A 23,112-nucleotide genomic window follows, 5' to 3' on the forward strand; every position below is an offset into this window, starting at 1 on the left:
GCGATAATAGTGCTGATGTGAGCCATGTCCAGCTTTTCAAAGCACTTCATGGCTACAGACGTGAGTGCTATGGGTCGGTAGTCATTTAGGCAGGTTACCTTGGTGTTCTTTGGCACAGGGTCTGCTTGAAACTTGTTGCTATTACAAACTCGGTCAGGGACAGGTTTAAAATGTTAGTGAAGACACCTGCCAATTGGTCAGCGCATGCTCAGAGTACACGTCCTGGTAATCCATCTGGCCCTGCGGACTTGTGAATGTTGACCTGTTTAAAGGTCTTACTCACATCGGCTACGAAGGACGTGATCACACAGTCATCTGGAACAGCTGATGCTCTCATGCATGCTTCAGTGTTGCTTGCCTCAAAGCTAGCATAGACGGTATTTAGCTCGTCTGGTAGGTTAATGTAACTGGGCAGCTCGCGGCTGTGCTTCCCTTTGTAGTCCGTAGTAGTTTGCAAGCCCAACGAGCATCAGAGCCGGTGTAGTACGATTCAATCTTAGTCCTGTATTCACAGTTTGCCTGTTTGATGGTTCGTCGGAGGTCATAGTGGGATTTCTTCTTAGCACCCGGGTTAGAGTTCCGCTTCTATCCTTTAGTTCAGTGCGGCTGTTGCCTGTAATCCATGACTTCTGATTGGGGTATGTACATACGGTAACTGTGGGGACGACGTTATCGATGCACTTATTGATGAAGCCAGTGACTGATGTGGTGTACTCCTAAATGCCATCGGAAGAATCCCGGAACATATTCCAGTCTGTACTAGCTAAAACAGTCCTATAGCCTAGCGGACAATTCCTTCGACCTCATGGCTTGGTTTTTTTCTCTGACATGCACTGTCAACTGTAGGACCTTATATAGACAATTGAATTTAGCACAGGTGGACTTCAATCAAGTTGTAGAAACATCTCAAGGATGATCAATGGGAACAGGATGCACCTGAGCTCAATTTTGAGTCTCATAGCAAAGGTTCTGAATACTTAGGTATTTAGGTATTTTTGTATTAATTTTTTTTTTTTAATTTGTAGACATTTCTAAAAACCTGTTTTATGCTTTGTCATTATAGGGTATTGTGTGTAGATTGATGAGGAAATACTATAAAAATCAAACTTTCATTAAATCACACATACAAAAAGGCTTTTCGGCGAAAGCAAACAATGCTATTATCTGAGGATAGCACCTCCGTAAACAAAGAGAGAAACCATATTGCAACCCTGCAGGCGCGACGCGACACAAAACGCAGAAATAAAAATATAAATCATGCCTTACCTTTGACAAGCTTCTTTTGTTGGCACTCCAATATGTCCCATAAACATCACAAATGGTCCTTTTGTTCGACTAATTCCGCTGATATACATTATGGCGCGTTTGATCCAGAAAAACACTGGTTCCAAAAGTTACGTGTAAACTTTGCCAAAACATTTCAAGCTACTTTTGTAATACAACTTTAGGTATTTTTTTACGTAAATAATTGATAAAATTGAAGACAGGATAATCTGTGTTCAATACAGGAAGGAAACAAACTGTAGCTAGCTTTCTGGTCATGCGCCTCTATCTAACAGTACACTTCAAGTGACCCTCGTTCAAGATGGCCGTACTTCTTCATTACACAAAGGAATAACCTCAACCAATTTCTAAAGACTGTTGACATCCAGTGGAAGCGATAGTAACTGCAAGAAGGTCCCTTAGAAATCTGGATTCCCAATGAAAACTCATTGAAAAGTGAGTGACCTCAACAAAAACAAAAATATGAATGGTTTGTCCTCAGGGTTTCGCCTGCTAAATAAGTTCTGTTATACTCACAGATATGATTTAAACAGTTTTAATTTCAGAGTGTTTTCTATCCAAATCTACTAATTATATACATATCTTATCTTCTGGGGATGAGTAGCAGGTAGTTGAATTTGGGCATGCATTTCATCTGGATGTGAAAATACTGCCCCCTGTCACCAAGAAGTTAACCCAGATGGTACACTTTTTGGGGGCAAGTGCTAGCAACGATATTGAGTGGACATTTTGAAGAGTGTGCATTCACAGATAGGAAATCTGAGTTTATGACATCTCAGGACACCCAGCGCATGCGTCCACAAGAGATTATACCCTCGGATGAAGCTGAGAAGAAACAAAACACTGGTGAAGTTAGTGAAAACTTGACCATTTGTAACAAGCATTGTAACATGCATTCGTTGTTACACCTCCGCAATTACAGAATGCAATTGATGACCTGTTGATATTACAGTGTAACTGTGAGTTATTACAATTAACTTCAATACTTGTCACAGAGTAATTATCCATGCAATTACACTGTAAGGATCCCTTAAAAGGAAGTGTTGCTTTATATTTCTGTGGTCACATCTCATATCTATATTTCAATGGTGTCTATTTGTGCTGAAAAACTCTCAAAGCATGGTAGCATTTAAATCTCTAAGATGGGATATGTTGCAATGTTTTTCACACTGATTGAGTCTGTGTCACCCAACCAGAAAAAGTCATCAGCAATGAGGGAGAGTATAAGGAAGAAGTATGAGGACATCCAGAGGGTTCTGGATGAGGACCTGGGGATGACTCTAACCCACCTGGAGATGGAGGAGAGAGCTGCAGTCACAGCCCTGGAGGACCTGATGGAGAAGAACTGCACCATCATTCAGGAGATAGAGCAGGATCTGGCCAGGCTCACAGCTGAGCTGGCCCAGAAGGACTTTCTACTGCCTTATTCACTGGTGATTTGGCTCTTCGGTTCTATTTAACATGAACTCATTCAATGGATATTGATGATGGATGTAACTATGATATGTACATATTGTGAACTGACTATTCATTGTCACTATCTTTATTTCCTACCCATCTTCTCCAGGACACTGAGATAGTTGGCAGGTATGTCATTTGATCCAGATACATTTTTTGTTTCTTATACCACATGCAAATCAGATACAAATCTTTTTTAGGGAAACCTGTTATTGACAAATATGTTTTCAATCATCATTATTGATCATGAACTGTCACTGTTCATGTGATGGCTCCTGCAGTAAATATTGATGTCTGTCTTCTCTCACCCAGAGTGATAGATCTGCTGAGCAGGACAGATCCCAGCAAAGTGAACTTGGATGAGCCTAAAGCTGACCAGATCCTCAGCCTCACCAACAACATGCTGCTACTCATACGCTCCCAGACCCCCATCACCAAGAGACTCATCAAGAGCTGTGAGTTCCCTTAGTATTCCATGAAGTCTTTTCATTTTTAATGATATCATTCATAAGATGTGATGTCAATTACACTTGAAGCGAGATAGGCAGGTCTGTCCGAGTTATTTCGTTATAGATGTGTTACATCTATAATATATGTGTGGGTAAGCCATTTTAACATGCAGCATGTTTTTGAACCTAAAAACGCAATCTCAATTGTACCTCACACTGCCCTCTCCCACCGGGACAAGAGGGGAAATAACTATGTTAGAATGCTGTCATACAGCTCAGTGTCCACACCATAGTTCCCTCCAAGCTCATCACCAAGCTGGGAACCCTGGAACTGAACACCTCCCTCTGCAACTGGATCCTGGATTTCCTGAAGGGTCACCCTCAGGTGGTAAGGGTAGGCAACAACACCTCCGCCACGCTGACCCTGAACAGGGTGTCCCTCAGGGTTGTGTGCTTAGTCCCCTCTAGTACTCCCTGTTCACCCACAACTGATTGGCCACGCATGACTCCATCATCAATTTGTTTGATGACACAACAGTTTCTCACCGAAGGCGATGAGACAGCCTACAGGGAGGATGTAAGAGACTTGGCAGTGTGGTGCCAGCACAACCTCTCCCTCAAAGTCAATAAGTCCAAGAAGCTGATCGTGGACTATAGGGGAAAGAGGGGAGAGCACATCCCCATACACATTGACAGGGCTGGTCAAGAGCTTCAAGTTCCTTGGTGTCCACATCACTCTAAGGACTTAACATGGTCCACACACACTCACACTGTCAAGAAGAGGGCATAATAGGCTGAAAATATTTGGCATTGGCCCCCAGATCCCCAACAAATTCTACAGCTGCACCATCAAGAGTGTCTTGACTGGCTGCATCACAGCTTGGTATGTCAAGTGCACTGCCAAGTGCTAAATAGGGTGGTGCGGACAGCCCAATACATCACTGGGGATGAGTCAACTTTGACATAATGGGGTATTGTGTGTAGGCCAGTGACCCAAAATCTCAATTTAATCTATGTTCAATTCAGGCTGTAACACAACAAAATGTGGAAAAAGTCAAGGGGTCAGAATACTTTCTGGAGGCACTGTATATATCTACCTCAAACACCTTGTAACCCTGCACATTGATCTAGTACTGGTACTCCCTGTATATACCTGTAGATCCATTCTTGTGTATTTTATTCCTCGTGTTACTATTTTTCTTTGTATTCATATTTTGAAACTCTGCATCAATAGGAAGGGCTAGTAAGCAAGCATTTCACTGTAAAGTCTACACACGTTGTATTCGGTGCATGTGACAAATAAAATCTGATTTGATTTTAAAACCTAAAACTCTGTGATTTCAAATTTTTATCACACCCAGCCAGTGAGAATATTTTCTTTTAAATATTGTAATTTCTCATGGTAAAAATACACATCTGTCCCCAGATTCCACAGAGGTTTCCCTGGACCCAGAGACAGCGCATCCTAAGCTGATAATTTCCCCGCGCGGTGACAGTGCCACCTACACAGACACCTGGCAGGAACTACCAGAGCTCCCGGGCCGCTTTGACACCACCCTCAACGTGATCAGCCTGCAGGGTTTCAGCTCTGGGCGTCACTACTGGGAGATAGACGTGGCTGGTAAGACGTACTGGGAGCTGGGCCTCACCTACCCCACCATCTCCCGCAAGGGCCGAGCTGAGGACTGTTGGCTGGGCCGTGGCTCTGATTCCTGGGCTGTGGAGTTCTTTGATGGGGAGTACACAGCCTGGCACAGTGGGGTGCCCCACCAGCTGCCTGTCACAAAACACTTCCGCCGTATTGGGGTGCTATGTAGTTTCCCAGGGGGCCTGGTGTCTTTCCTGGGGGCGGACAGCATGACCCCTCTGTTCTCGTTCTGCACAGGTGCTTTCAGGGACTGTCTCCACCTGGCGCTGTGCTCAGGTCACGATCACAATGGTACAAACACCAAACCCATTGTGATCTGTAATGCACCTCCACCTCCTAGTGCTTTCCAGAATGCCCAGGAATGCTGACTCTGCTCCTTATGATGCTCCTACTGACTCTTAAAGGCTTTATCATTGGATCATCAGCATTTAGTCAGCGATGTTATTTGACAATTTCTCATGTCGCTGCTCTTTTATCTATACAAGTACTTAAATATGCATTCTGTAATCTATTAATGACTGGATCTAAGGTGCTGTTTCGAGGTAGAAGGGGAGGATCAAGATCCTTTTAAATTTATTGTGGTTCCAGTTTTAGAGAAGTCCATATCGTTTTAACCAAAGTATTAGTGGTTTTAGCTATCAAATAAATATATATATATATATTGCTGCTCTGTAAACCAGACAGGGCCACAGAAGAAAGATTTGCCGTAAAATAAACTTTATGCCCCTGGAGAGTAGCCTACACAGCTAACATGTGATGTGAATCCAAAGTCTACACTCAAACAAAAAACAATCTCTCTTTGTAAATAGGATCTCTGAGCTCTAATGGTAATATCCAATAGTAAATGACTAGTCCTATGTGCTAACTATACTTTCACAAACAATCTAGGTCAGTGTTGCCTGAATTGATGAATCACTTACTGTTGGATTTGCAGATAATCTGTATGTTTGTTTATTATATGTGTTTTAAGGTAAGCTCTCTTTAAATGAAAAAAAAAAACTCTGACACCCCTGACATCCCCTTAGTCAATAGAACGGTAGTGTGCGGTGAGAGACCTAGATGCCAAAGCACTCTGTGCATACAAAGGTTAGTCTTCCCACACAAATGGTTGGGAAATGATGTGGGTGATCTGACAGAATTACTCTTCTAGCCGCACACAATCACTGCCATCATGAACTCCAAGCCTCTTTTCTTCTGCCTCTTCCTTGTATTGCTCATTCTACCTGTTCAAGTAGGTATTCTACTCATTTGATTTTCTTTTGCAGTAAATATCAGGAATAAAAGGGTGATAGTTTAGAGTTGCAAGTTTAGAGTAGATGCCTGTCGAATGTGTTTGCTCTCCCGTACAACATTCTTCCTGTTGTTTAATTGTTTATTTTGCTGTGTTTAATAAAATCTCAAAGATGTGTTGTTTACAAGTTTTGCAGTTTGGCAAATATTGCATGAGTGCTGGCATTAGGCCTACTGTTGCACTGGTAAAATACAAATGTAGTAAATGCTACTACTGTCCATAATGTTACTTGGTTGAAAGAAGAATGATGACATCTTTTATTCAGTTACGTAAACAAGAGAAGCATGGAAAACATCCGAAACAGGAAAAACACAGCAAAAAGCCTGAAAGAAAGTACAGAAGTCACGAGGATATTCTGAAGGGTAAAGCATATGATTTATTCATATATTATTATTATTCATATTTATTCATATTATTTATTCATAATGCACAATAGTATAGGCTTTCACAATATGCTTTCACACGCATGCACACACACAGACGTAAAGAGAGAGGGGAAGAGGGAGAGGGAGACCATGTAACACGACAATGTTTGACAATGTTAGTGTATCTCCGCTCTAGATCCATTCTTTGAGATCGTAGACGAACCAGGTGAGGACGATAGTGATGATCTTGACTGGCTTTATGAACTCCAAGAACCAGATGGTGAGATGTGAAGAAGAAATTGTCTTATGACATGCACTACATTGTAAAACCTTCCCTGCTGTTTACCATAACTTAAAGGCAGCAAGTTGCCTGAAGGTTACTGTAAAAAAAAAAAAAAAAAAGTACAGTATGTTACCGTACTGTATTTTACAGTATCCAATACTGATATTGTGATATTTTATATTGTTGTTTTAATGCTAACTTGCAGGCAACTGGCTGCCTGTAAGTTACCATAAAACAGATGTACAGTGCATTACTAATCTTTTAACCGTAATTGTAATGAATAAATGAACAAAATGTAAATAATTGAGAGGAGATGGGGTTTGCATTTTACAATATTTTACCGTAATTGTATGCAATTGGTAATGTGTTTACATATTGCAGCATATCAATGAATGCCAGTTTGGAAGTCTTGTTTGGTCTTTTCTATCAATTGCACTTTTAGAGGACTAAACAACGGCTTCCAAACTAGTAGGGAATACATGGCAAAACAGACCAAAGGACATGTCAACTACTCAACCATTAAAGGTTTGAGACTTGCTGCCACTCCCATCTTTCCCCTATACACATTTAATTGTTGGGGCACTACTACCACACATCGGTGAAATTGGTACAGCAGTTAAGGTGGCACAAATGTAGCCTCTGACAAGTCAACATACTGTAGATATAGTATGTCAGATGACATACTATTGCGAGGACACAAGAAGACGCTACGGTCTATACTGACTGAGTCTAAAGTCGATGCCGAGTCTAAATCAATCACTGTTCGAAACTGCTCATGTAAAAGCCTTCCTCCTCCCCTTGTCTTGTTCATATTGCAGGCCAATGCAACCCAAACCCTTGCCTCAATGACGGTGTGTGTGAGGAGAAGGGAAAGAGAAGGTTCAAATGTGACTGCCCTAAGCCATTCAAGGGCAAGAAGTGCCAGAAAGGTAGGAAAGGGAAAAGAGGCTCCATAAATTGAAAAAGCTTTATACTTTAGTCCTTGGCTTGTATAGTAGATTTTAAATCGTTTTTAGACCAAAATTATTTACGACAAAGATTATGCCACATTTACCTTGTGGATACAGTCAGATGTAGTGAGAAATAAACCGATGTGAATCTGAATTGTTCTTACAGGGCCCAAAATGTGTAAGAGGGGCACATGTGGTCGTGGCGAGTGTGTGTTGACCTCTAAACCACCTTTCTACGCGTGCAAGTGCAAGCAGCCCTTCCTGCCACCAGACTGCAAATTACGTGAGAGCCCTCCTGACCTCTTGCCTCTGAAGTGTCCTCACAAATTATTCAAATTATTATCCTCTTTCATTTTTTGGGGGGGTAATGTGAGAAAATAGCAATGTATACTATGGAATTTTTTGGTCATTTTTAGCTAAGCATGATGCTTCTGTAATCACATTTCTTTCCCAGTTGCGGTGTGTCAGCCTAACCCCTGTAAGAATGGAGGCTTGTGTGTCAAGGACGGCATGGACTTTGACTGCCTCTGCCCAGAAGGCTTCAGTGGACGTTTCTGTAATGTTGGTAAATAAATACAGTACATTCCAGCTCTTCAGTCAGCCAATAGAGTTGGGTTCACGTCCATTTCAGGAAATAAACCAATAGTTGTTGAAAAAAAAATGGGAAGTGGAATTTCAGTTTACTGAATTGAGAGAATTTAAATAGAATGGTCAAACCGTTCCTGATATACTGACTGGATGTAAATGTCATAATCTTGACTAGGCCCAGATGACTGTTACAAGGTCAAGGATGACGGGGAGTCATATCGCGGCAACGTGAGTGAGACAGATTATGGAGAGGAATGTCTCTACTGGAACTCCCATTTCATCCTGGAGAAAGGCTCTGATCCCTTCAATGACTTTGAGGATGACGATGGACTAGGCCCTCATAACTTCTGCAGGTCTGGGCACATATTCACATAGAGTCTCAGAGTATGAGTGATGATGTAGGATCAGTTTATACTTTTAGATAAGATCAGTATAGTATGCGACTCCGGGATGCTGGCCTTCTAAGCAGAGTTGCAAAGAAAAAGCCATATCTCAGACTGGCCAATAAAAATAAAAGATTAAGATGGACAAAAGAACCTAGTCACTGGACAAAGGAACTCTGCCTAGAAGGCCAGCATCCCAGAGTCGGCTCTTCACTGTTGACGCTGAAACTGATGTTTTGCGGGTACTATTTCATGAAGTTGTCAGTTGAGGACTTGTGAGGTGCCTGTTTCTCAAACTAATTGTCCTCTTGCTCAGTTGTGCACCGGGGCCTCCCACTCCTCTTTCTATTCTGGTTAGGGCCAGTTTGCGCTGTTCTGTGTAGGGAGTAATGCACAGCATTGTACAAGGTCTTCAGTTTCTTGGTAATTTCTCACATGGAATAGCCTTCATTTCTCAGAACAAGAATAGACTGACGAGTTTCAGAAGAAAGGTCTTTGATTCTGGCCATTTTGAGCCTGTAATGGAACCCACAAATGCTGATGCTCCAGATACTCAACTAGTCTAAAGAAGGACAGTTTTATTGCTCCTTTAAATCAGCACAACAGTTTTCAGCTGTGCTAACATAATTGCAAAATAGTTTTCTAATGATCAATTAGCCTTTTAAAATTATAAACTTGGATTAGCTAACACAACGTGCCATTGGAATACAGGAGTGATGGTTGCTGATAATGGGCCTCTGTCCGCATATGTAGATATTCCATAAGAAATCTGCCGTTTCCAGCTACAATAGTCATTTACAACATTAACAATGTCTACACTGTATTTCTGATCAATTTGATGTTATTTTAATGGACAAAAAAACAAGAACATTTCTAAGTGACCCCAAACTTTTGAACGGTAGTGTATACTTATCTCTCTCACACTCAAACATATTGCTTTATACAGCTAACTCTCTTGTTTACTGTTGTGTATTGATTGGTCCAGAAACCCAGATGGTGACACTCAGCCATGGTGCTTCATAAGAAGAGGGCGGTTGCTGCTGTGGGATCACTGTGGCGTCAGGGAGTGTGCTAAGCCCACAGGTCAGCATTAAATATCATATCTCTGACAGCTGCCTATATGGACAGGAAGTGAACATCAGGCCAAATAGTTTATCCCGCGGGGATAAGTCAATCAAATCAATCAAATGTATTCACAAAGCCCTTTTTACATCAGCCGATGTCACAAAGTGCTATGCAGAAACCCAACCTAAAACCCCAAACAGCAAGCAATGCAGATGTAGAAGCACAAGTAAAATTGTACTGAATTCTTTCAACCATGGTCACAACAGATGCTGGTCCCAAGCCTACTACTGGTCCGAAGCCCACTACTACAACTACTACAACTATCAAGCCTACTACTCGTCCCAAACCCACTACTACAACTACTACTACAACACCCAAGCCTGAACCAACACCGGCCAAACCCTCAGCGGGTCCAGAGAAACCTACAGCGCCAAAGCCCAGTGGAGCCCCACGACAGCCCACAGCTAGCCCCGCCTCTGATAAGCAGTTCACCACCTGTGGAAAGCCCCAGCCGAAGAAGGCCATCACCAGGATCTACGGAGGCTTGAAGGCCGTCCCTGGAGCCCAGCCCTGGCAACTGTCCCTGCAGGTCCGACCCAAGGGCTCCAGCCAGGCATACAGGCACATCTGTGGAGCGGTGCTCATCGATAGCTGCTGGGCTCTGACTGCCGGCCACTGCATGTGAGTATATCTATAATACAGTGCCTTCAGAAAGTATTCATACACCTTGACTTATTCCACATTTTGTTGTGTTTCAGCCTAAATTGAATTCAATATTTTTTTCTTCACCCATCTACACACAATGCCCCATAATGACAAAGTGAAAACATGTTTTTTGAAATGTTTGCAAATGTACTCAAAATGAAATACAGAAAACCCCAATGTACATAAGTATTCACACCCCTGAGTCAATAAATGTTAGAATCACCTTTGGCAAGCGATTTATAATACGCATGAATAATACATTTATAATACGCATGAACCCATACAATATAGACCACTGACATAGTGTACCCAGAGATACACTGTACTGTATATACACTATGTCAGTGGTCTATATTGTATGGTTTCATGCGTTGGTCCTTATGGATGCATGTGTATATATAGTACCTTCAGAAATGATTCACACCCCCCACATTTTGTTGTATTACAGTCTGCATCCCGAGTGGCACAGGTCTAAGGCACTGCATCTCAGTCCAAGACTCACCACTGCAGTCCCTTACAGCCTTATTCTAAAATGGGATTAAATAGCTTTTTCCCTTATCAATCTACACACAATAGTCCATATTGACAAAGCAAAAACTGCTAACACATTTGCATAAGTATTCACAACATTTACTCAGTACTTTGTTGAAGCACCTTTGGCATCGATTACAGCCTCGAGTCTTCTTGGGTATGACTCTATCAGCTTGGTGGTTCCAAACTTCTTACATTTTAGAATGATTGAGGCCACTGTGTTCTTGGGAACATTCAATGCTGCAGAAATGTTTTGGTACCCTTCCCATGATCTGTGACTTGACACAATCCTGTCTCTGAGATCTACGGACAATTCCTTAAATCTCATGGCTTGGTTTTTGCTCTGACATGTACTGTCAACTGTGGGACCTTATATAGACAGGTGTGTGCCTTTCTAAATCATGTCCAGTCAATTGAATTTACGACAGGTGGACTCCAATCAAGTTGTAGAAACATCTGAAGGATGATCAATGGAAACAGGATGCACCTGAGCTAAATTTTGAGTCTCATAGCAAATTTTCGGAATACTTATGTAAATAAGGTATTTCTGTTTTAAATGTTTAATACATTTGCAAAGAATTTCAAGAAAACTATTCACGGGGTATTGTGTGTAGGTTGTTGAGGAAATTAATGAATTTAATCCATTTTAAAATAAGGCTGTAAGGTAACAAAATGTGAAAAAAGTGAAGGGGTCTGAATACTTTCCGAATGCACTGTATATCCATCCCACTGATCACTGTAAGTAATTTTTGCAACCCTACATTGTGTTTGTGTTGGACCAGTGATCCAAAGGACCAGATGCAGGTGGTGGCTGGGAGTCTGACTCTAGGAAAGGATGTGCCCATTGGGCAGACGATCATAGTGGAGAAAGCTACAAGGCATGAGAATTACAAGGAGACATCCACAGCTGTTTACAATGACATAGGTGATATTTGCACTTGCTCTTTCTCAAAGCTCTGTTTACTGTAGTTTGCATGTCAGGATTTCCTTAAGGATGTTTTATTGTTATTAGGGGTTGGGACCAATTCCATTTCAATTCAGTCAATTGAGGAAGAAAACCGAAAAATTCCAATCTCCAATTCAAATAAGGAACAATTGGAAAAAGAATTTCAGTAAACTTTTTGAATATAATTGACTGCATATAAATGAAATAAATGATCCTATTCATACTTTGTATTTTATGTGGGTCTATACATTTCTACCTCCTTTAAAAAAAAACATGTTCCCATATTATATTTGAATGTATAATATCACGTGCAATATGATTCAATCATTGCTTACATTGTAACTGTGAAGAAATCCCAATTAAAATAGTTCTGAAATTGAAATGAAATTCCATCCCTGATTGTTATATTTTAGTGACTGCTAAGTCAATGTCCCATAATATAAATTTCCTTTCTGACCCAAAGCGGTGCTGAAGCTGAAAGCCACAGATGGTCGCTGTGCCAGAGAGAGCCAGTTTGTGAAGGCAGCCTGCTTGCCTGATAGCCCATTCCCTGATGGGACTGAGTGCACCATCTCTGGATGGGGCGCTACTGAGGACTGTAAGAGCAGGCTCTACTGCATTTCCTTATGTTCATGTACAATGTGCATCATGTTGTCATCATGCCCACAGCATATTTATTTAATTATATTACTCTTATCATGTGCATGTACACTAGTCATGTGTTATATAAAAATGTAACTGAATTCAATCAAATGGAATCTGATCATATTACATGGGTATTTTATGTGTGCTTGCAAACATCTGTTATATACTTGTTGTTCTCGTTCTCTACTTTCTAGAAGTCCTCAGTGTGTGAACTATTATTTTCCCTTCACTATCACTCTTCTGCTCCCCCGTAGCTGACTACGGCTCCAACCACCTACTGGATGCCCAGGTGCTGCTGATCAGCCATGAGAGCTGCTCAAGCAGCAAAGTCTATGGAAGCGCCATAGACAACACCATGTTTTGTGCCGGTTACCTGCAGGGAGGAGTGGACTCCTGCCAGGTCAGTGAGTTGATTGGGGTGGATTGAGACTCAATTCTGTGTTTGGGAGATGCTTTGAGACCAACTCTGACGGAGTACGGTACGATATCACGTAAAGCATCGCTTTGGGGGATTGAATTAGGATTGGATTGAGATTACTTAATGTGTTTGGTATTGAATGGTTTGAAAATGTTTAATGAACACTCCGTGTGACTGACAGGGTGACTCTGGAGGGCCACTGACGTGTAACAAGGAGAGCTCCCATTTCATCTACGGTATAGTGAGCTGGGGAGACCAGTGTGGGTTGAAGAACAAGCCTGGGGTCTACGCACGGGTCTCCCACTACCTTGACTGGATCAAGTCAAAGACACAAGCAGCATAGCTGGGCTATGCCAGTCCATACAGTTGAAGGCACTAAAAAGTTAGATCACGGCACGGCAGAACAATTCCTCAATGCATATGCAACATGGTGGTTTAGTGCCTTCTAGCAGTAGTTTATCACAAAAACCCTGCAGTAGCAAAAGGTAAAATAAGTGTCTCTTAATTGGACCGCTACTAAGTAATCATTGATATATGTTTGAATATAGCTGACATGATGTCATTCCAGGATATAAAATTACTGATTTGACTGTAAGAGAACAAAACCATTAAAACGTCCCTCTATGGACCTTCCTGCAAAGATGGGGATTCTGAATACTGTTTCTATTATTTTTTGCAAATGGTATTCTTGGATAAACTTGTGGTGATAATGAGAGAAAACTACGTAGTAAGTATAGGTCTATAAAAGGAAAGCACAGAACCTTTCATGGTGAATAATATGTGGTTTAATGGTCAATAGCATACTTGTTCGTTGCAAGTACAAGTGGAGTACACCAAAGTCTTAAAATAATATAAAACAGATGACCAAAGGACAGAGGGACATACAGTACACTGAGAGTCAGAACTTAGGACTGTGGGGGTGTTAAGCCTGGTCAAGCAGACTGACTGCTGCACTCACTTTTCGTTTCATTTGACACATGAAGTGAAGCAAAATACGAGCTCTCGCAAGATGCAGGCTGGTTTCACAAGGCTAGTTAGTGGGTGTTGTGCAGCCTCAGTGCTGCTAACAGACCTATCTGAAGCATCTCTTAGACAGAACAGGATGAGTGGCTCTCTGTTCACATCAATACAGGGGTTAAACATAGGGTAGAGGCCCCACACACTGCTGCACAGAAAACGGTGGTGCAGGATCAGTGTGTCTGTATTAGAAAACAACAGCCTCCACTTGTGGACTTCAGCTTTTGGACTCCTTCCCCCTAAAGACAGTAACGTCTCATGGGAGTCATGACATGTCAAGTACTGTCCATCCCCATGGTAGATGCAGAAAGATCCCTTGTTCACCTTGCTAAACCCAGGTTGGTCAAGTCCTGAGTCTGGTCCATTCTCCAATCTATACTGGAGATGCACCCATTGACTGCACCAATCAGCCAATAGGGTTTCTCATGGACAATGACTTCCCAGTAATGCAGGCCAGTGGAGAAGGACTCCTGTGCGAGGACACGGTACTGAGAGTCATAACGCTCATATCGGTCCATTCCAATGGGCTCCGTGTTCCAGCACACCTGTAGCCTGTCCCTTGACACCTCCAGCTTCGGATGGGACGTTTTCGAGTCCAATGTCAGTGTTCTACAGATAGACAATCATAGTCAATGCACCATGGATATGCAATGCATTGAAAACATATGGACTATTCATTGATGGTGATGAATGAACAGCATAAGTTATACATGTACTATGTACGACCATAAAACGTTCACAGTACATGGCCACATGCCATTCATTCCTAATGCAGATTCTCTTACCAATGCAAAAAAAAGCATCAAGAGAAACAATTGCTATGTGAAGGTCGGTTTCAATGATAAGGAGTAAAGTTTTGTACTAACGTGTCTACATCCATGGAAAGGCCTGAGTCAAAGCCTGAGACAACTCATCCACCATTCTCTCCACTGTTCTCATCCTCTCTGGGGCACAGAGCTCCCTCTCCACTTCCTGTGTGGGCAGCAGATCCAGGTCCCTATGATGGGGACACAATGACAAAATCCATGTCTGGGTGCGTCTATTCAATCACTTGAGGTTTTTCTGTAAAACGTATCGGATAAAAGGTTAGATTAGATATATACAGTGCATTTGGAAAGTATTCAGACCCCTTGACTTTTTCCACATTTTGTTACGTTACAGCCTTATTCTAAAATGGATTAAATCGTTTTTTTCCTCAATCTAGACACAATTACTTCCATAAGGACTACACAAAAACATGTTTTAAGACATGTTTGCCAATATATATATATATATATTTTTTTTTTTAAACTGACATCACATTTAAATAAATGGGGAGTGTCTCTGCACAGCTATTGTCAGGTCTCTGCAGACTTATCCCGAGGCCACTCCTGCATTGTCTTGGCTGTGTGCTTAGGGTTGTTGTCCTGTTGGAAGGTGAACCTTCACCTCCAGTCTGAGGTCCTGAGCACTCTGGAGAAAGGTTTCCATCAAGGATCTCTCTGTACTTTTCTACGTTCATCTTTCCCTCGATCCTGACTAGTCTCCCAGTCCTTGACACTGAAAAACAGCCCAACAACATGATGCTGCCACCACCATGCTTCACCTTTGGATGGTGCCAGGCTTGGCATTCAGGCCAAATAGTTCAATCTTGGTTTCATCAGACCAGAGAATCTTGTTTCTTATTGGTCTGAGAATCCTTTAGGTGCCTTTTGGCAAACACCAATAGGGCTGTCATGTGCTTTTTACTGAGGAGTGGCTTCCATCTGGCCACTCTACCATAAAGGCCTGATTGATGGAGAGCTGAGGAGATAGTTGTTCTTCTGGAAGGTTATCCCATCACCAGAGAGGAACCATGGGGCTCTGTCAGAGTTACAATCAGGTTGTTGGTCACCTCCCTGACCGAGGCACTTCTCCACCGATTGCTCAGTTTGGCCGTGCAGCCAGCTCAAGGAGGAGTCTTGGTGGTTCCATACTTTTCCACTTAAGAATTTAAGAACGCAGAATGGAGGCCACTGCTCTCTGTTCTTGGGAACCTTCAATGCTCCAAAAATGTTTTAGTACCATTCCCCAGATCTGTGCCTCGACACAATCCTATTTCGGGGCTCTACAGATGATTCCTTTGACCTCATAGCTTGGTTTTTGTTCTGACATGTACTGTCAACTGTGGGACCTTATAAAGACAGGTGTGTGCTTTTCGAAATCATGTCCAATTAATTGAATTTACCACAGGTGGACCCCAATCAAGCTATAGAAACATCTCAAGGATGATCAATGGAATCCGGATGCAACTGAGCTCAATTTTGTGTCTTATAGCAAAGGGCCTGAATACGTATGTAAATAAGTGATTTCTGTTTACTATTTTTAATAAATGTACAAAAATGATAAAAACCTGTTTTCACTTTGTCATTATGGGGTCTTGCGTGTAGATTGATGAGGATTTTCATTTATTTAATCCATTTTAGAATTGGGCTGTAACGTAAAACAAAATGTGGGGGAAAGGAAAAGTTCAGTGTCATGTGTTAATCAATTGGTTGAGTCACATAAAAAACATCAGTAAAAACAGTTGTTGCCACACACACCAAAGCCCTTTGCTAAAATAAAAAAGATCAGGAAAAACATTTTATGATCAACAGCCTGCCATACGAAACATGCAGTTAGATAAACATTTTTTTATATTAATCTAAATCATAATAATCATTGAATATTGTAACAACAATTGATCATTGATCAATCAATTTGTCAAATTGTCATTGTATTATGTCAATTACACTCTTTTTAAAAAAGGTGCTTAAGTAGAACCACACAGGGTTCTTCAGTTTGTCCCGTATGGGATACCCTTTTTATTGCTGGGTAGAACCATTTGCAGAGGGTTCTATCTACCCTTTATGTAGGGTTCTTCAAAGAACCCCCTGTATATGGTTCTGCTTCGAACCCTCTATGAATGGTTCTACCAAGAACCATTTTATCATCTAAAGGTTCTTCCTGGAGATGTCTGTGAAGGGTTCTACTGAGAACCCTTTTATCTTTGGAGGGTTCTGCCTAGAACCCTCTATGAATGGTTCAACCAGCCTTATTAGCCTTCAAAATGTTATTATTTATGACAATACATTACATACATAATAAGGCCTTTATTTGAAGGCCTAATTATACCATAACACAGTGGTGTTAGAAATGTCCTGTTTTACAAGCCTCATCAGGCTTGCAAGTCACATTATCCTGGCTTTAACATATCCAACAAATGGAATTGTTCTCTCAAATGTAAAAGTCCCCAATTTAAAAAAACAACAACATTTAATTCAGTCTGGTATGAGAAGGTAGCCCCTATCGCCAAAAGCAGGGTGTCTGCGGAAAGCTGAGTATCTTGGCTATTGATCGGTGCCTTCAAATCTTTGGTATGACTTACTACCAAAATGGGCATAAACATTTATAAGGGCAGGCCAGGACGATTACCTAATTTTCAAGATGGCTGCTACCAACATTCCGTTGTGCGTTGTGAAGCATAAACAAAATAAACATGGAATATGGTGATAGACACCGAAAGCCGTCTGCCTGTGACCTACCGTTATGGATCACCAGCCCCAAGAGTCAAAATGTTTATTTTACACAATGTTTTCACCAAACAGCAAACATCAAACAAGGTAACCTTAGATTTGGTCTGTGTTTAAGCTATAGCTACATTCAAATGAATCCTTTGGTAATAGGAACAAATCTAGCCTATTGCCAATGTTATCTGATAATGTATGACTTCAAACTTCTTAGTGATCCCTTCGCGCAGGGATTGATTTGACAACACCTAGTGAAATAGCAGCGCGCCAAATTCAAAAACAGAAATACTCATAAAAATAATTCATAAATCATACAAGTGTTATACATGGGTGTAAAGATGAACTTCTTGTTAATCCAGCCACAGTGTCAGATTTCAAAACGGCTTTACGGCGAAAGCAAACCATGCTATTATCTGAGGACAGCACCCCATCAAACAAACACATGAAAATCATAATTCAACCCGCCAGGCACAACACAAACGTCAGAAATAACATGCCTTACCTTTAAAGATCTTCTTCTGTTGGCACTCCAATATGTCCATTAAACATCACAAATGGTCCTTTTGTTCGATAAATTCTGTCGTTATATATCCAAAATGTCCATTTATTTGGCGCGTATGAATCAGAAAATACACCGGTTCCAACTCGCGAAACATGACTACACATTATCTAATTAGTTGCCAACCACAACAGTACACTTCACTCAACCCTTGTTCTGAACCGGGCTACTTCTTCATTTCTCAAAGGAAAAACATCAACCAATTTCTAAAGACTGTTGACATCTATTGGAAGTGATAGGAACTGCAAGCAACTGCCTTAGAATTCTAGATTCCCATTGAAACCTTATTGAAAAGAGAGTGACCTCAAAAAGAACATTCCTGGATGGTTTGTCCTCGGGGTTTCGCCTGCCAAATAAGTTATGTTATACTCACAGACATCATTCAAACAGTTTTAGAAACTTCAGAGTGTTTTCTATCCAAAATACTAATAATATGCATATCCTAGCTTCTGGGCCTGAGTAGCAGGCAGTTTACTTTGGGCATGCTTTTCATCCGGACGTGAAAATAGTGCCCCCTAGCCTTAAGAAGTTTTAATGGGAACATCGAATGTCCACCGAGTGACTATGTCTTTGCTCCTCAAAAATATGATGTTGCCTGCTTACGCACTGTAGTCACCCATATCTCCTGTATGTCCCCCGACACCACAACAATGTTTGAGAGATGTTGGTGTTGTAGAAATTTTTATAGTGAACAATAACTTTAGGCACATCCAGTGTGCAAAAACAGTGCAATTACCACATTCGGACACTTTGGGGAGGTTGAAAGGACACTTGAATGTACATACCCAGGATACCCCATAACAGCACCACAATGTTAGAGTGAGGTTGATATGGTAGAAATTGTGTTTTTATACTGAACATATAGCATTTAGGGATTGCACATATGTAATAGCACTGGAACTATCTAATTTACAGACATACAGTATGTCACTTTGGAGAGTTTTAGGGACACTTGGAAATGTCCTGTGACCACACCTGACACTACTTACTAAAACATTGCCCATTTCTAGTTGTTAGGTCTATCAATCCCATTTTTGGGTGATATTGTTCATGTGTTGTGGAAGCCAACTGATATGTGTTTCCAGCTCTAGTCATCAATAATTAACTTGTAGCTTGTCAATGAAAGACTACTTTCAAAATAAAAATCCATTTATATAAAGTTATTTTGTGTGTGCTTGATCTTGTGTATTCTGAACTATGTACCTCTTATCTATTTTCTGATAATTTCCTCACACTCTCCCAGATGTCTTCTTTTCAAATATAACAGGTTTTTGCATATCAGAATCATGTAATTACACATGAATAGCAGTTACTTTTGGGTATGTCTATTTAGGCAGAAATCTACTTTTTGCAATTACATTTAAGAGGTTTGTAATTCACTTGCAACCTGCATTCAGAATGAAATACTGAGACTACCTCAATCATGTAAACTGCAAAAGCCATCTCAGTAATGGGTGCAATCTATCCAATTACTAACAGTGTCACGTTCTGACCTTTATTCCTTTTTTTATGTCTCTATTTTTGGTTTGGTCAGGGCGTGAGTTGGGGTGGGCATTCTATGTTTTTGTTCTATGTTTTGTATTTCTGTGATTGGCCTGGTATGGTTCCCAATCAGAGGCAGCTGTCTATCGTTGTCTCTGATTGAGAACCATACTTAGGTAGCCTGTTCCCACCTGTGTTTGTGGGTAGTTGTTTTCCGTTTCAGTGTTTGCACCATACGGGACTGTTTCGGTTTTCTTTTATTCTCTTGTTCTTTTGTATTTAGTGTTCAAATATGAACACGTACCACGCTGCGTTTTGGTCTACTCCTTCTTCCTCAGACTGACATCGTTACAAACAGATTTGACTCGTTTTAAAAAACGATATGCTAATTGTCTTTGTGTACCATAAAATGGCATATATATATATATATATATATAAATGAATCAACCAAGCAAGGTACATGCAAAAACACAGATAATACAGTAAAACAAACAATTCTGAAAATCTCCCTAAAATAAAGCATGCTGAGAAATGTAGAACCCTTCTTGCCTTCCAAATAATCCTTCTTGACTTCCAAAGAATCATAAAAGAACCATTCCTCCAAAATAGTTTCTTAGGATGGTAAAGGTTCCAGGTAGAACCCTTTGCCTTACAAATAACCACTTTGGAACACTTCTTTCTAATATTCTCCACCTGTAGGAATTTCAAGTTATTTATTTATTCGATGAGAGATTTGCTGATGCCTCTGAGGAGGTCTCTTGGAATCTCTTGGAAACATCTCTCCATGCTCTTGGACTCCAGCCACTGTGTGATATACAGTACCAGTCACAAGTTTGGACACACTCAAAGATTTTTCTTTATTTTTACTATTTCCTACATTGTAGAATAATAGTGAAGACATCAAAACTATAAAATAACACGCATGGAATCATGTAGTAACCAACAAAGTGTTGTTACATATTTGAGATTCTTCAAAGTAGACACCCTTTGCCTTGATGAGAGCTTTGCACACTCTTGGCATTCTCTCAACCAGCTTCACCTGGAATGCTTTTCCAACAGTCTTGAATGAGTTCCCACATATGCTGAGCACCTATTGGCTGCTTTTCCTTTACTCTGTGGTCCAACTCATCCCAAACCATCTCAATTGCAGCACTCCCTCACTCTCCTTCTTGGTCAAATAGCCCTTACACAGCCTGGAGGTGTGTTGGGTCATTGTCCTGTTGAAAAACAAATGATAGTCCCACTAAACGCAAACCAGATGGGATGGCGTATCGCTGCAGAATGCTGTGGTAGCCATACTGGTTAAGTGTGCCTTGAATTCTAATTAATCACAGACAGTGTCACCAGCAAAGCACACCCCACACCATCACACCTCCTCCTACATCTCAAATTTGGACTAAAGATTTAACAAAAGGACAGATTTCCACCGGTCAAATTGTCATATCTGCTCCTGCTACGCCCTCTGGTGTTCATCCGGTGTCTTCTTGACCTGCAGTTACTTCCCCTGTACACTCTCTCTCTCTCTCCCTCTTCCTCTCTGCGTGATTGTGTGGTTGGAGACAGGTGTGCTGGAGTCAGAGCAGATCCCTACCAGCTGCAACTCGTTCCATAATCAAGACCTCTACAAATACTCAGTCCTGCCACTTCCACTCTGCCAGATCGTAATCTCTGCTCAGTCAGTTCATGATTCTAGACATTTATGATTATTCAAGATCCTGTTACTCTGCTGCACCTGTTTTCCTGCCTGACACCAGTTATCCTCTCATTGCAGTACCGCTCTGTCTCTGTTTCCTGTTCCACATCTCACCACCCAACTACATTGCTCTGGATTTTACTCACCACTACCTTGGATTCCCCTCAGGACCTGTTTACTCAGTTCTACTCAGCTAACTCCAACCTCAGTCTCCACATCTGGTTTTTCTGCAACTCATCCAAACTTCCCCGGATCTGCACTCCATATCTCCCTGTGTAACAATAAATATTTTTGGTTCATTCATCCCTGTTTCCTCAACTGAGTCTGCTCTTGGGTTCCCGTCTCGCTCTGCTTAACACTAATTTCCATTGCTTGTTTCAGGCCCAAGCAAGTATAAGCTTATTATTGGTGTCCTTTAGTAATGGTTTCCTTGCAGCAATTCAACCATAAATGTCATGTTGTTCATAATATTGGTCGGACCAAGGCACAGCGTATGTTGACTTCCACATATTTTAATAAAAGTGAAACTAAGCAACGACAAAAAAATAAATAAACTAACAACGAAACGTGACGACAATGCAGTGCGAACAGTCAACTATACATAGACAAGATCCCACAAAACACAAAATTGTAATGTCGTTCTTCGTTTGTCAGAAGAGAGTCGGACCGAAATGCAGCGTGGTTGTTACTCATGATCTTTAATGAAGGAAAACGGAACGATACATGAAATAACTATTACAAAATACAAAACAACAAACGGAACGTGAAACCTAATTACAGAATCAGAGACAACGAGAATCACCTGACTCTGATTGAGAACCGCCTCAGGCAGCCAAGCCTATGCAACACCCCTACTCAGCCGTAATCCCAATAATACAAAAACCCCAATACGAACCACAACATATAAACCCATGTCACATGCTGGCCTAACCAAACATATAACGAAAACACAAAATACAATGACCAAGGCGTGACAAAAATGGGAAATGGCTGCCTAAATATGATCCCCAATCAGAGACAACGAAAAACAGCTGCCTCTGATTGGGAACCATACCAGGCCAAAATAAATCACCTAGATAACCCACCCTAGTCATTGTCACTCCCCAATCACCATAGAGAATAAACAGCTCTCTATGGTCAGTGCGTGACAATAAAGGACTGATTCACATAGTCTCCTCTGAACAGTTGACGTTGAGATGTGTCTGTTACTTGAACTTTGTGAAGCATTTATTTGGGCTGCAATTTCTGAGGCTTATGAGTCCAATAAACTTGTCCTCTGCAGCAGAGGTAACTCTGCGTCTTCCTTTCCTGTGGCAGTCCTCATGAGAGCCAGTTTCATCATAGCGCTTGGTTTTTGCGACTGCACTTGAAGAAACTTTGAAAGTTCTTGACATTTTCCATTTTGACTGACCTTTGTCTTAAAGTAATGATGGATTGTTTCTCTTTGCTTATTTTAGTTGTTCTTGCCATAATATGGACTTGGTCTTTTACCAAATAGGGACATCTTCTGTATACCACCCCTACCTTGTCACAACACAACTGATTGGCTCAAACGCAGTAAGGAGGAAAGAAATTCCACATTAACTTTTAACAAGACACACCTCTTAATTAATTGAAATGCATTCCAGGTGACTACCTCATGAAGCTGGTTGAGAGAATGCCAAGAGTTCAAAGCTGTCGTCAGAGGCAAAGGGTGGCTACATTGAAGAATATTTTGATGTATTTTGATTTGTTTAACACTTTGTTGGTTACTACATGATTCCTTGTGTTATTTGCTAATTTTGATGTATTCACTAAAATTCTACAATGTAGAAAATTATTTTTA

At 41.1% G+C, this 23,112-nt stretch overlaps 2 protein-coding genes across 2 annotated transcripts; both read left to right on the forward strand.

Moving 5' to 3' along the window:
• Window positions 1-231: 231 nt before the first annotated feature.
• LOC118369433 (probable E3 ubiquitin-protein ligase TRIML1) lies at window positions 232-5,749 on the forward strand. Its single transcript, XM_035753807.2, has 4 exons — window positions 232-2,717; window positions 2,852-2,871; window positions 3,055-3,197; window positions 4,618-5,749. The coding sequence occupies exons 1-4, from the start codon at window positions 2,427-2,429 to the stop codon at window positions 5,205-5,207; spliced, it is 1,044 nt and encodes a 347-aa protein (XP_035609700.2). The 5' UTR covers window positions 232-2,426; the 3' UTR covers window positions 5,208-5,749.
• Window positions 5,750-5,901: 152 nt separating this feature from the next.
• habp2 (hyaluronan binding protein 2) lies at window positions 5,902-16,396 on the forward strand. The gene is made up of 13 exons (XM_035753806.2): window positions 5,902-6,070; window positions 6,396-6,492; window positions 6,692-6,775; window positions 7,597-7,707; window positions 7,895-8,011; window positions 8,183-8,293; window positions 8,492-8,669; window positions 9,685-9,782; window positions 10,031-10,445; window positions 11,783-11,925; window positions 12,410-12,544; window positions 12,846-12,991; window positions 13,191-16,396. Exons 1-13 carry the CDS (start codon window positions 6,011-6,013, stop codon window positions 13,350-13,352), a joined length of 1,857 nt encoding a protein of 618 aa, XP_035609699.1. The 5' UTR covers window positions 5,902-6,010; the 3' UTR covers window positions 13,353-16,396.
• Window positions 16,397-23,112: the final 6,716 nt, after the last annotated feature.

The sequence above is a fragment of the Oncorhynchus keta genome, chromosome 36 (assembly GCF_023373465.1).
Source record: "Oncorhynchus keta strain PuntledgeMale-10-30-2019 chromosome 36, Oket_V2, whole genome shotgun sequence".
NCBI classification, from domain to species: domain Eukaryota; kingdom Metazoa; phylum Chordata; class Actinopteri; order Salmoniformes; family Salmonidae; genus Oncorhynchus; species Oncorhynchus keta.

Coding starts and splice junctions, on each gene's coding strand:
- LOC118369433 (XM_035753807.2), top strand. CDS start 2,427: ATGGGATATGTTGCAATGTTTTTCACACTGATTGAGTCTGTGTCACCC. Junction 2,718..2,851: donor TTCTACTGCCTTATTCACTG/GTGATTTGGCTC, acceptor CATCTTCTCCAG/GACACTGAGATAGTTGGCAG. Junction 2,872..3,054: donor GACACTGAGATAGTTGGCAG/GTATGTCATTTG, acceptor TCTCTCACCCAG/AGTGATAGATCTGCTGAGCA.
- habp2 (XM_035753806.2), top strand. CDS start 6,011: ATGAACTCCAAGCCTCTTTTCTTCTGCCTCTTCCTTGTATTGCTCATT. Junction 6,776..7,596: donor TGAACTCCAAGAACCAGATG/GTGAGATGTGAA, acceptor TTCATATTGCAG/GCCAATGCAACCCAAACCCT. Junction 10,446..11,782: donor CTGACTGCCGGCCACTGCAT/GTGAGTATATCT, acceptor GTGTTGGACCAG/TGATCCAAAGGACCAGATGC.